General features: G+C 38.5%; 1 protein-coding gene and 1 pseudogene across 1 annotated transcript in view; both read left to right on the top strand.

The window, feature by feature from the left end:
- Positions 1-2,871, top strand: part of LOC107664932 (vitellogenin-like) — an 11,851-nt pseudogene extending 8,980 nt beyond the window's left edge.
- Positions 2,872-5,626: 2,755 nt separating this feature from the next.
- The window catches only part of LOC107664859 (vitellogenin-like), an 8,192-nt gene continuing 1,958 nt past the window's right edge, over positions 5,627-11,860 (top strand). Inside the window, 27 exon segments of the mRNA XM_016455538.1 lie at positions 5,627-5,666; positions 5,767-5,787; positions 5,896-6,047; positions 6,144-6,395; positions 6,472-6,633; positions 6,790-6,938; positions 7,051-7,201; positions 7,311-7,468; positions 7,552-7,717; positions 7,800-7,925; positions 8,011-8,229; positions 8,316-8,533; positions 8,613-8,710; positions 8,825-8,949; positions 9,081-9,157; positions 9,159-9,180; positions 9,266-9,385; positions 9,525-9,711; positions 9,795-9,897; positions 9,965-10,150; positions 10,244-10,355; positions 10,437-10,641; positions 10,723-10,958; positions 11,037-11,081; positions 11,191-11,268; positions 11,367-11,573; positions 11,672-11,814. Coding sequence (XP_016311024.1) covers positions 5,627-5,666; positions 5,767-5,787; positions 5,896-6,047; positions 6,144-6,395; positions 6,472-6,633; positions 6,790-6,938; positions 7,051-7,201; positions 7,311-7,468; positions 7,552-7,717; positions 7,800-7,925; positions 8,011-8,229; positions 8,316-8,533; positions 8,613-8,710; positions 8,825-8,949; positions 9,081-9,157; positions 9,159-9,180; positions 9,266-9,385; positions 9,525-9,711; positions 9,795-9,897; positions 9,965-10,150; positions 10,244-10,355; positions 10,437-10,641; positions 10,723-10,958; positions 11,037-11,081; positions 11,191-11,268; positions 11,367-11,573; positions 11,672-11,814 — 3,758 coding nt within the window.

The raw sequence follows: 11,860 nt of genomic DNA, 5'->3' as shown, positions 1-11,860 counted from the left end.
ACTCTCTCCAGCCGGAGGCAGGCTAGTAACTCGAGCAAGTAACTGCGGCGCTGCCGAAGACTTCCGTAACCATGAAAGAAACGTGTTAAGCGGCGCGCTCTTGCTCTTGCTGTCGCTTGGGTCGCTGAGTGCGCGCACGCGCAAAAGAATCCAACTCTTAATTAACAGTGTAAATAACTCAGAATGCATGAAATGACATTACCCCCGTTAAGCGCAGCATATTGCAACGACAAGCGTGTTGCCAGTGACAACAGATAAGTCACATCTTTGAGTCAGTCACATAACTTGTGGAGTTCATGACAATAATGTAGAGATGTGTGAAATAATGCTAACTCAGTCACTTCCAAATCAAGCAGCTTATAATCAATGCAGAGAATTCACGTGTTCAAGTTAACTAATTCGCTATTGAGCAATGCGAAAACTGCTGATACTACTGCGGGACCTTATATATGAATACTTAGGTGTCATATTCCCATAGGTTGATGGGGATCAGCTGAGAGTCAGCTGATGCGAGCTTGACTAACGTGACCTGCCAGAACTAACGCTACGCTAGATTTCAGAGCATAAATTCATAGTCCTAATGAAAAAGGATGATGTCTTTGAGCATGAAGACCTAAACATTAAGGTGGCAGACATGTAAGTCCAGCTTACTGATATTACTAGTACCATTATACAAAAGTAGCCTCACTACACAATACAATTTTCTTCCACAACAATGATGTTGACATATACCACCAGAAGAGTGCAGTGAAGGTTAAAATTAATGGAATTGAAATACCAACCAACATTTAATACCAGCACCCAACAGGTTGAAGTTCTCTCCACATTATTTTGGTATAAAAGTCTGTTGCTTGCGTCAGCAATTACCCTTTGTTAGTCTTGACATGTTTTTTGAAATATTTAAATTAAATATGACTTGGGAAGAGAGTCTTGGAGTGTTTTCATGTACATTTATTAGGCTTTTTCAATGTAGGTACCATACGAATTGAGCAGAAAGGTCAAGGTATCGCTCTCTATGCCCCAGGCTATGGTCTTCAAGAGGTCTATTACACTGAACAAAATTATAAACGCAACACGTTTGTTTTTGCCCCCATTTTTCATGAGCTGAACTCAACGATCTAAGACTTTTTCTATGTACACAAAAGGCCTATTTCTCTCAAATATTGTTCACAAATCTGTCTAAATCTGTGTTAGTGAGCACTTCTCCTTTGCCGAGATAATCCATCCACCTCACAGGTGTGGCATATCAAGATGCTGATTAGACAGCATGATTATTGCACAGGTGTGCCTTAGGCTGGCCACAATAAAAGGCCACTCTAAAATGTGCAGTTTTACTGTAATGGGGGTCCGGGGGGGTCTGAAAACCAGTCAGTATCTGGTGTGATCACCATTTGCCTCACGCAGTGCAACACATCTCCTTCGCATAGAGTTGATCAGGTTGTTGATTGTGGCCTGTGGAATGTGCTGGTCTCAGACGATCTTGGAGGTGAAGCTGCTGGATGTGGAGGTCCTGGGCTGGTGTGGTTACATGTGGTCTGCGGTTGTGAGGCCGGTTGGATGTACTGCCAAATTCTGAAACGCCTTTGGAGACGGCTTATGGTAGAGAAATGAACATTCAATTCACGGGCAACAGCTCTGGTGGACATTCCTGCAGTCAACATGTCAAGTGCACGCTCCCTCAAAACTTGCGACATCTGTGGCATTCTGCTGTGTGATAAAACTGCACATTTTAGAGTGGCCTTTTATTGTGGCCAGCCTAAGGCACACCTGTGCAATAATCATGCTGTCTAATCAGCATCTTGATATGCCACACCAGTGAGGTGGATGGATTATCTCGGCAAAGGAGAAGTGCTCACTAACACAGATTTAGACAGATTTGTGAACAATATTTGAGAGAAATAGGCCTTTTGTGTACACAGAAAAAGTCTTAGATCTTTGAGTTCAGCTCATGAAAAATGGGGGCAAAAACAAAAGTGTTGCGTTTATAATTTTGTCCAGTGTATGCCAGTGACCAGTGGATGGCAAGTCAAAAAATGAAACGTTTGCCAAATAATGGCAAATAATGTAAGTACAATTGTTAGAGTATAAGAAGGTTAACAGTTTTATATTTTTATTTGATGTTACAAACACTGTGCTAAAGATGTTAAAACTACAATGTGATTCTTCAAGAATTTAATATTTTCCCTGGATTTTTCAGGTTTATGTTGTGGACTGGATGAAGGGGCAGATGTGTGGACTCTGTGGAAAAGCTGATGGGGAAATCAGACAGGAGTACACCACACCCAGTGGATACCTGACCAAGAGTTCAGTCAGCTTTGCCCACTCATGGGTGCTTCCTGCTGAGAGCTGCCATGATGCCAGCCGTAAGTGTTTTACTGCTCATTCTATGACAATACGTCACTCCAGTAAAACACTTTTATTGTATACCATCTTCCCCAGAGTGTTACATGAGGTTTGAAACTGTGAAACTGTGAAACTGGAGAAGCAAAGGTCAGATAGGCAAGCATCCAAATGCTACTCTGTTGAGCGTGTGTTGCATTGTCTGCCTGGCTGTCTGCCAAACAGGACTAGTCATATCACTGTTGGATACTACTGCCTGCCTTCTAGTAAGACCTCCATCCACCACATTCTCAGATAATATTTCACCAATGTGTTAAATAGCTACAGTATAATTTTGATGTTTTTGTTTTAGACTTAAGATTGAACCCTTCTGCAAATATGAGCAGCAACTATGAGAAGACTGAAGATCTGAGAGAAACTGCAGAAGCTCACATGGCCTGTCACTGTACAGAGTGTTTAACTGCTGTTGCAAAATTGCAGCATATATATAAAGATTCTAACTCAATTAAAAAGTATCAAAACTACATGTAACAGAATGAAATCACAGTTACTAGTTTGGAAAATATGTTTTTTAATTTTTAATTTTAATAAATATTTTCTTTAGTAGCAATTGTTGTATTCTTTGGAAACAACAAATATCAGACATCTATGCATTATCATACACATGAATGCATTTGTTTAAATTAGTTAATACATTAGGAAGTAACAATGAAAAATAATATATTAAATAATAAATTAACATTAATCAAAATTAATAAATGCCATGAAGAATATTGTTAATTCTGATTCCTAATACATTAACTAATGTTAACATACAGAACTCAGTTGTAAAGGGTTAACTTTGTAACTAATATTGCTCTACAATAAATAAATAAAACACTACCAAAATGCCACAAATTTGTATTTTTTCAAATCTATTAATGTGCTGTCTTTATTTGTGAATCACACTCATTGTATTCGTGGTCAAAAGTGACAGGACACCTGAAGTTTAACTTTTCTTCATTAAAATCAATCTTATATATTTTTGTTCAATAATATTTTTTATTTTGTATTTTATGGTAATAATTAATATTTATACAATAATTATTATAAATTTTCCCCATTGAAAATAGTACAAAAAATTCTCTAATTTTTAAAATTATTTTTCAATGAATGCAGTATCTCAGATTAAAATAGAGACTAGGCCTTTAAAATCCTTTTTTTTTTTTGAAGGCAGATTAGCAAAGAAAGAAAAACGTAATTTCATGGTGTAACCACTAGATGCCTGTATAGGAATCTATAGAGAGGCTTTTGAATTCCCTATTTGTTTTTATACATAATTGTTTACTTTTATTAGGCTGTGGATTTAAATGTATATTAAGGCATTCTCAAAGACTACTTTTTGTCAAGATTTATATTTTTTGTTGTTTTAGATGTTGATTTGAAGCTTCAGTTTTTGAATTATTATTGCTACAGTCAAACCTGAACACAGAAAGCATTTTGTTATACAAAACATTAAAATTCTATAAAAATGTAACAAAAATAAACAGGAATGCTTTATCAGAGCTTAATCCTTCTGGGTCTGATCTGATATCAACCTCTTATTTCAGTTTTCTGACTCATTTTGGCTATATGTTTATAGCCATACCAATTAATTTGAGTGTGTATAATTGTGTGTGGTCCACTTTTTTACTAAATTGTAGTTGAATTATTGATTTTATTTTACATAGTTGCTGTGATACAGGCACACCAGTTCATAGGGGTGTGTGTGTACAAGTGTGTGTGTGTGTTTGTGTGTGTGTGTGTGCGTGTGCGTGTGTTGATTTTGCACTCTAGATGTTTTACAGTTTCACCCCTTCATTGTTGTGCAATTTTTTCTGCATCGTGGGGGATTTGTAGATTGTATACCCAAACATTTTCTGTATTTTCAATTTTTTTGCCATTTCCCATTCATTTCCCATGGTCGGTCATTTTTGACCGAAGACCATGAGTGTGTCTATTTCTTTTTTACGAGCACTTAGCTTTTTCAAATCATGCCCTCAATTTTTTTGTGTGTTCACATACCAAGTGCCATAAAAGTCACCAAGTTTCATACCATTCTGATGAAGCTACGATTTTTACAATTTCAAAATGTAAAAATTTTCAGTCAAAAGTGACCGAAGACGGCACAAGGGTACTAAACAAATCTATTAAATACTTTAAATGTATCAGTTATTTCCTGTTATATAAGAGTTACATTTTTGAAGTCTACCAGGTCCAGTGCATTAAAAAAATGTAATAAAAATTTTATATATGCAAAGTTTGCTTAACATGCATCAACCACTGCACCATGGCTTCTACACCTGAACATCATGTAATAATTCTAATAATAATAATAATAATGTCTATCCATACACTTCTAGTGCTTCATTAATAATGCTCTTCCAAGCATTTTTCTACTTATATGCATGAAAATTAGATGACAAGCACATGTGATTTGCATGTTTATCAATATTAAAAACAATGACCATGACTTCTTGATTTGTTTGCTGTACCAAGTCAAAATTGCATGATGCACGTCATGACATTGTCCTTTCACCTTTTATCTATTTACAACTATGTTGTATTTACAACTATGTACTACTAAAGTACAAGCGTGCATACAGTATATGACCTTGAAAATATATCTAGGGGCTATTGTATTTTATTCACTATCCCCCGGTTTCACAGACAAGGCTTAAGCCTAGTCCCCGACTAAATTGTAAGTCTGAGCTGTTGCAACTGAAAGAAACTTGCACTGATTGATCTTGAAATATGTCAGTGCCCTTGTTTTGTCTCAAGATGCACACCAGTAATGTTTTTTCTAAGGTGTGTTTATAAAAATTACTTTAAAATCCTAATTGAACTATGGCCTAGTCCTGGCTTAAGCTAAGCCCCGTCTGTGAAACCGGGCCTACAAGTGACTGTAAGTGTATTCCATACACTTGATAAAACTGAAATATTTGTATTGGTCATTGTTATAAATGAAATAATGAATTTGTTACATGAAATAATGAATCATTAAATTAAATAATTAAATATTTAATTAGAAAAAGAATACTATGTTTCACTGTGGACTTTAGCCTAAGGATGACATGATGAGAGGCCAGGGTAACCTAACCTCTAATTGATATCTATTTGTCAACTAACCAAATAAAGCGTAGTCTCAGTTCTAAGATGCAATCATAGAAACATTTGTTAATCATTATTTTAGAATTATTATGTGGTCAGCAAAAATAAAAACTATAAAGGTCTGTCCTTTTCTTGCATTCTTCACAAACCACCAGCCATGAGAACTGTTGTGCTTGCCTTGACTCTAGCCTTTGTGGGTAAGTCAGATTTTTGAGTACTCAGTGTTTAAAAAATGTTATTATATGCAAAAACTTTATTTTCAGGGTTTTGTCTCATTAACTTATTTGTTTCTTGTAGCGGGTCAACAGATTAACCTTGGTAAGTGTTGATTTGGTTTTCTTTTAAGCGACAAATGAATTATACATCTACAACACAATAAATGTCTTAAAACAGAATAAAATATAGTCAATATAAATTATGTTTCAGTTCCAGAGTTTGCCCCTGATAAGACCTATGTGTACAACTATGAGGCTCTACTCTTGGGCGGTCTTCCTCAAGAAGGTCTGGCCAGAGCAGGTATAAAAGTCAACAGCAAGGTTCACCTCAGTGCCGTCAACGAGAACACCTTCCTGATGAAGGTAATGACTGTTAAAACACACAAAAAAGTCCCTGCTAGCCACTACTGTTACAAGATTGCAATGACAATCATTTAAATGGAAAATGTCCCCTTACAGCTCATGGATCCTCTAATCCACGAGTATGCTGGTATTTGGCCCAATGATCCATTTGTTCCTGCCACTAAGCTCACCTCAGCACTGGCTGCTCAGCTTCAGATTCCCATCAAGTTTGAGTATGCTAATGGTGTGGTTGGAAAGGTATTTGCCCCTGCAGGAGTCTCCCCTACGGTACTGAACTTACACAGAGGTATCCTCAACATCCTTCAGCTCAATCTCAAGAAGACCCAGAACATCTATGAACTGCAAGAGGTGAGAAAGTAATCCTAGTACATTTTTTTAAACTAATTTAAGTTCTGCAATCTTATTTTTTGACTCGTCCTTCTAGGCTGGAGCTCAGGGAGTGTGCAGGACCCACTATGTCATCAATGAGGATCCAAAGACCAACCACATTACCGTTACCAAGTCTAAGGATCTGAGCCACTGCCAGGAGAGAATCATGAAGGATGTTGGCTTGGCATACACTGAGAGGTGTGCTGAATGCACAAAGGTAAAGAAAAAGACAGGAATGGACTTAAAGATTTAAAGGATTTCTCTTCTGAGAACGTGGACCAAAAATGTTGATGAATTATCTTGCACTTCTAAAAGATTATCAATAAATCATTATCTAGAGTAAAAAAATGGATACTTATCTGTCTCTCAACAGAGGGTCAAGAGTCTGATTGAAACTGCAACTTACAATTACATTATGAAACCATCTTCCACTGGTGCACTGATCACTGAGGCAACAGTTGAGGAAGTGCATCAGTTTTCACCCTTCAATGAGATCCATGGTGCAGCAATGATGGAAGCAAAGTATGCTTGATAAGCTGTGAGATTTAGAAATATGAAGCAGCAATATTTCTAACACATTTCATTATTTTTCAAAAATGGTTCATGTACAGAAACAATTGTGTGTGTGTTACAGACAAACCTTGGCTTTTGTTGAGATAGAAAAGACCCCTGTTGTTCCAAACAAAGCTGATTACATGGCCCGTGGATCCCTGCAATATGAGTTTTCAACTGAGATTCTTCAGACTCCCATCCAACTCATAAAGATCAGCAATGCACCAGCGCAGGTAAAGGTGTAGATTAATTTACCTGTAATGCATCAAAGCTTTTGATTGTAAGAAAATCCATCCACATTGAACTGTCAAGACTTGATGCCTGACCATTGCCTTTTTCTAGATTGTGGAGGTCCTGAAGCACTTGGTTGTGAACAATGTGGCCATGGTCCATGATGACGCTCCACTTAAGTTTGTTCAGCTCGTTCAGCTCCTGCGTGCTGCCACCCTGGAGAATATTGAGGATATCTGGACTCAGTTCAAGAATGAACCAGTGTACAGGTAGAATTTTGGGGAAAACGTTAGCAAATTTTAGTTAAAGAGAATCCTTAAAAATGTTGTACATAAAACAATGAATCTGTTAGGCGCTGGATTCTAGATGCTCTTCCTGCTGTTGGCACACCAGTCATTGTAAAATTCATCAAGGAGAAGTTCCTGGCTGGTGAACTTACCCTTCCAGAGTTCATTCAGGCTCTTGTGGTTGCTCTGCAAATGGTCACTGCTGATTTGGACACCATCCAGTTGACAGCTGTGGGTATATATAATTATACAAAAGTGCTGTTTTATGTATGTTGCTAAACCAGACAAATCATTCTCATATCCTTTTGAACAGAGTTTGGCTTGGCATGAGAAACTCTCCACAATCCCAGCTCTGCGTGAAGTTGTAATGCTCGGATATGGTTCCATGATTGCCAAGCACTGTGTTGAAGTTCCCACTTGCTCTGCCGAGCTCCTCAGGGTAAACAATTCAAGCCTTAAATATCTGATAGGGATTTGCCATTTGCTGTTTTCTAATTGTACTGTATGTGTATCACATTCCTCAGCCCATCCATGAGATTGCTGCAGAGGCAACTTCTAAGAATAACATTCCTGAAATCACTTTGGCTCTTAAAGTTCTGGGCAATGCTGGTCATCCTGCTAGTCTTAAACCCATCATGAAGCTCCTGCCTGGACTGAGAACTGCAGCTACATCTCTGCCCCTTAGTGTTCAGGTTGATGCCATCTTGGCCCTGAGGAACATTGCCAAGAAAGAGCCCAAACTGGTAAATGGCCAACATCAAAGGAATGATTAAAATATGATTATGCACATTTTCTTCCAATAATAAACTGATCTTGTTTCTTGCCACAGGTTCAGGCAGTGGCCCTGCAGCTTGTATTGGACAGATCTCTCCACCCAGAAGTGCGCATGGTTGCTTGTATTGTGTTGTTTGAAACCAAGCCCTCAGTGGCTCTCATGTCAAGTCTTGCTGGTTCTTTAAAGACTGAAACTAACATGCAGGTTGCGAGCTTTACCTATTCCCACATCAAGTCCTTGACCAGAATCACTGCTCCTGATATGGCAGCTGTGTAAGTATAATTATTTGTATGTAATATCTCATCTCTTCACATGATCAGAAGCTGATGTTAAGCTGTTTATTCATTTTAGTGCTGGTGCAGCTCATGTTGCTATCAAGTTTTTGAGTCCCAAGCTGGGCAGGCTTAGTTTGCAGTTCAGCAGAGCCCTTAAGTTTGACATCTATCACAGTAAGTCTTGAAAACCAAGACATTTGTAATGTATCTCTTCATAAGAGACCATGCTTTGGGCTTTTCATAAAATACCTACCCATCAATGGTATTCTTACCTATGTCTCTGTGCAGCTCCACTTATGGTTGGAGCTGCTGGCAGTGCCTACATGATCAATGATGCTGCCACCATCCTGCCCAGAGCTGTTGTAGCTAAAACACGTGCTTATCTGGCTGGAGCTGCTGCTGATGTTCTTGAGGTGGACTGCCAAAAAAATAAAAAATCATTACTTTCTCTATTTTCACCAGTTTTATCGATTTTATTATTGAAATCTAATTTATTGTTTTACAATCTTTTGATAGTCTTCTCTCAATTGCTACTTTGAAACAGATTGGAGTGAGAACTGAAGGAATCCAGGAGGCTCTTCTGAAATCTCCTGCTGCAGATGAAAGTGTTGACCGTATCACAAATTAAGCGCACCCTGAGAGCAGTAAGTTATTTGTATTTTGTTGTTTGCTAATGAATTTAAGACATGACATTAAAATTAAACCCATGATTTCTGTATGCTCCTTCAGCTCATAAATTGGAAGGCTCTGCCAACCAGCCAGCCACTGGCTTCAGCCTATGTCAAACTGTTTGGACAGGAGGTGGCTTTTGCCAGAATTGACAGGACCATCATTGAACAAGCAATATCGGTACTGTGTTCAAATTCATATATCCTCTTTTATGAGCATAACTCTAAGGTCAATCTCACCCTGACTTATTCCTTCAGATGTTAGATTCTTAAATTCTTTTTAGATTTATTTTGTGTCTTTTAATTAACACTATCCCCAGCTTGCCACTGGACCCAAATCACGTGAATTGCTGAAGGCGGCTCTTAAAGCTTTGCAGGAAGGAATTGCCTTGCAGTATGCCAAACCCCTGCTTGTAGCTGAAATGCGTCGTATCTTGCCAACAGCAGTTGGTTTGCCCATGGAGCTCAGTATGTACTCTGCTGCTGTTGCTGCTGCATCCATCAATGGTGAGATTTTTTTCTCTTAGAATTTTTCCTTGGACATGAGGGAGTCACTTCTTAGTTTTATATTGTTCTGTTCATCCTTCTAGTCCAGGCCACCATTACACCTCCTCTCCCTGAGGAGATTGAGACTATGACTCTTGAGCAGCTGAAGAATACTGATGTTCAACTCCAAGCTGAAGCTAGACCAAGGTACACTTTTACAAATGCATTAAATACCGTATGCAAAAAAACACAACCTCTCTTATTCTTATTGCAGTATTGCTGTGCATAAATTTGCTGTGATGGGAGTGAACACTGCCTTGATCCAAGCTGCTGTTATGGCGAGCGGAAAGATCCGTACAATTGCTCCTGGAAAAGTGGCTGTAAGAGCAGACATTCTCAAGGGCAACTACAAGGTGCAGACTCTGCCTGTCGAGGTTCCTGAACATATTGCTGCTTTGAGGTAACAAAATCTCAGTCATGCCAACATAGCAGCAATGAATATTGGATATCTCTAAAAATTTAAGTTTTCACCAATATTTACTTGTTTTGACAGCTTTGAGACTCTTGCTGTGGCCAGAAATATTGAAGATCCTACTGCTGAGAGGATTGTTCCATTGGTACCGGAGTTGTTACTGCAAAACCGCCAGACAGATCTCGCTGGATCAGTAAGCCACACATGTATACTGCATGTGGAAGTATGCAAAGACTTCTTTTGATGTTACAATGCTTATAAATTTTTTTTTTAGTCCTCTGAGATCCTTGATCCTGAGATGCCATCTGAGGCTCCTGTGAGAGCTTCTGCTCCATTTGACAAGACTCTCTGTCTTGCTGTCCCATACATTGAAATCAAGGGATGCGTTGAGGTGCACTCTCACAATGCTGCTTTTATCAGAAATGATCCTCTGTTCTACATAACTGGACAACACTCAGCACGTGCTACAGTGGCAAGAGGTATTTTTAGAAACAAAATTAGTTGAATTTGCATGATGTATTTCCAGATAATGATAATTTGTTTTGTCGTTTTGGATTTAGCTGAAGGTCCTACAGTTGAAAGACTGGAACTTGAAGTCCAAGTTGGTCCTAGAGCTGCTGAGCGGCTCCTTAAGCAAATCAGTCTCATTGATGAGGAGACTCCAGAAGGGAAGGCCTTCTTGTTGAAATTGAGGGAAATCCTGGAGACTGAAGATAAAAACAGGCCCATTTTTTCTGAAAGCAACAGCAACAGCAGCAGTTCAAGCTCCTCCATGTCCAGCTCTCGTGTGACAGAGGTGAGGACCAGGGATCTTGCTTGGTAGCTAACATTTTTTATCATCAATCTCTCAACATTTTTTCTTATGGGATTTTAGACTGTCAATCCCATGGACCCCTTCAAGAAATTCCACAAAGATCAGGCAATTACTAAATAATACTTTTTACTCATTACTTTTCAAAAATAACTGTATGTATCTTTATTTGGAGAGTTCCTTCTAGTTCAGTTAATATTATACAAAAACTTTGCAGTACATGGCATACCATGGATCCTCAAAGGCAGTTAGCAGTGGAAGCGCTGCATCTAGTTTTGAGCGTATCCAGAAACAGGTGAATCAATTTCTGTGTTTTTGTTTTGTCCATAACAAAATCTACAAAATCATTTCAAACTTCTTGAATGAAGTTTAAATGCTTGTTCATTCTTTCAGGCTAAATATCTTGGAAATACTGTTCCACCAGTTTTTGTTATCATTGCCCATGCTGTTAGAGTAGATCGCAAGTTGTTGGGTTACCAGCTTGCAGCTTTCTTTGACAAGCCATCTGCAAGGGTGCAGCTCATTGCTTCTTCCATTGCTGAGAATGACAACTGGAAGTTGTGTGCTGATGGTGTCCTGCTGAGCAAGCACAAAGTCACTGTAAGATCAGAGCTCATGTGGCTGAAATTCTTAAAAAAGTCTAATTCTGTCCTTGATGATCTGCTGGTCCAAATTGTACATAATTTTTTTATCTTCAGACCAAGGTTGCCTGGGGTACAGAGTGTCAACAATATGCAGTCATTACTAAAGCTGAAGCTGGAATACTTGGAGAATTCCCTGCTGTCCGTCTAGAGTGGGAATGGGAGGGGCTTCTAATTTTAATCACCAACTATGCCAAAAAGTAAACACAATGATCAAAAACTATTTTGTGGTAACTGCATAAATGT

This window comes from Sinocyclocheilus anshuiensis, unplaced genomic scaffold (assembly GCF_001515605.1).
Source record: "Sinocyclocheilus anshuiensis isolate Anshui unplaced genomic scaffold, SAMN03320099.WGS_v1.1 scaffold417, whole genome shotgun sequence".
NCBI lineage: Eukaryota > Metazoa > Chordata > Actinopteri > Cypriniformes > Cyprinidae > Sinocyclocheilus > Sinocyclocheilus anshuiensis.
Note: the sequence above shows the minus strand (reverse complement) of the source record. Positions and strands in the feature narration are given on the sequence as shown.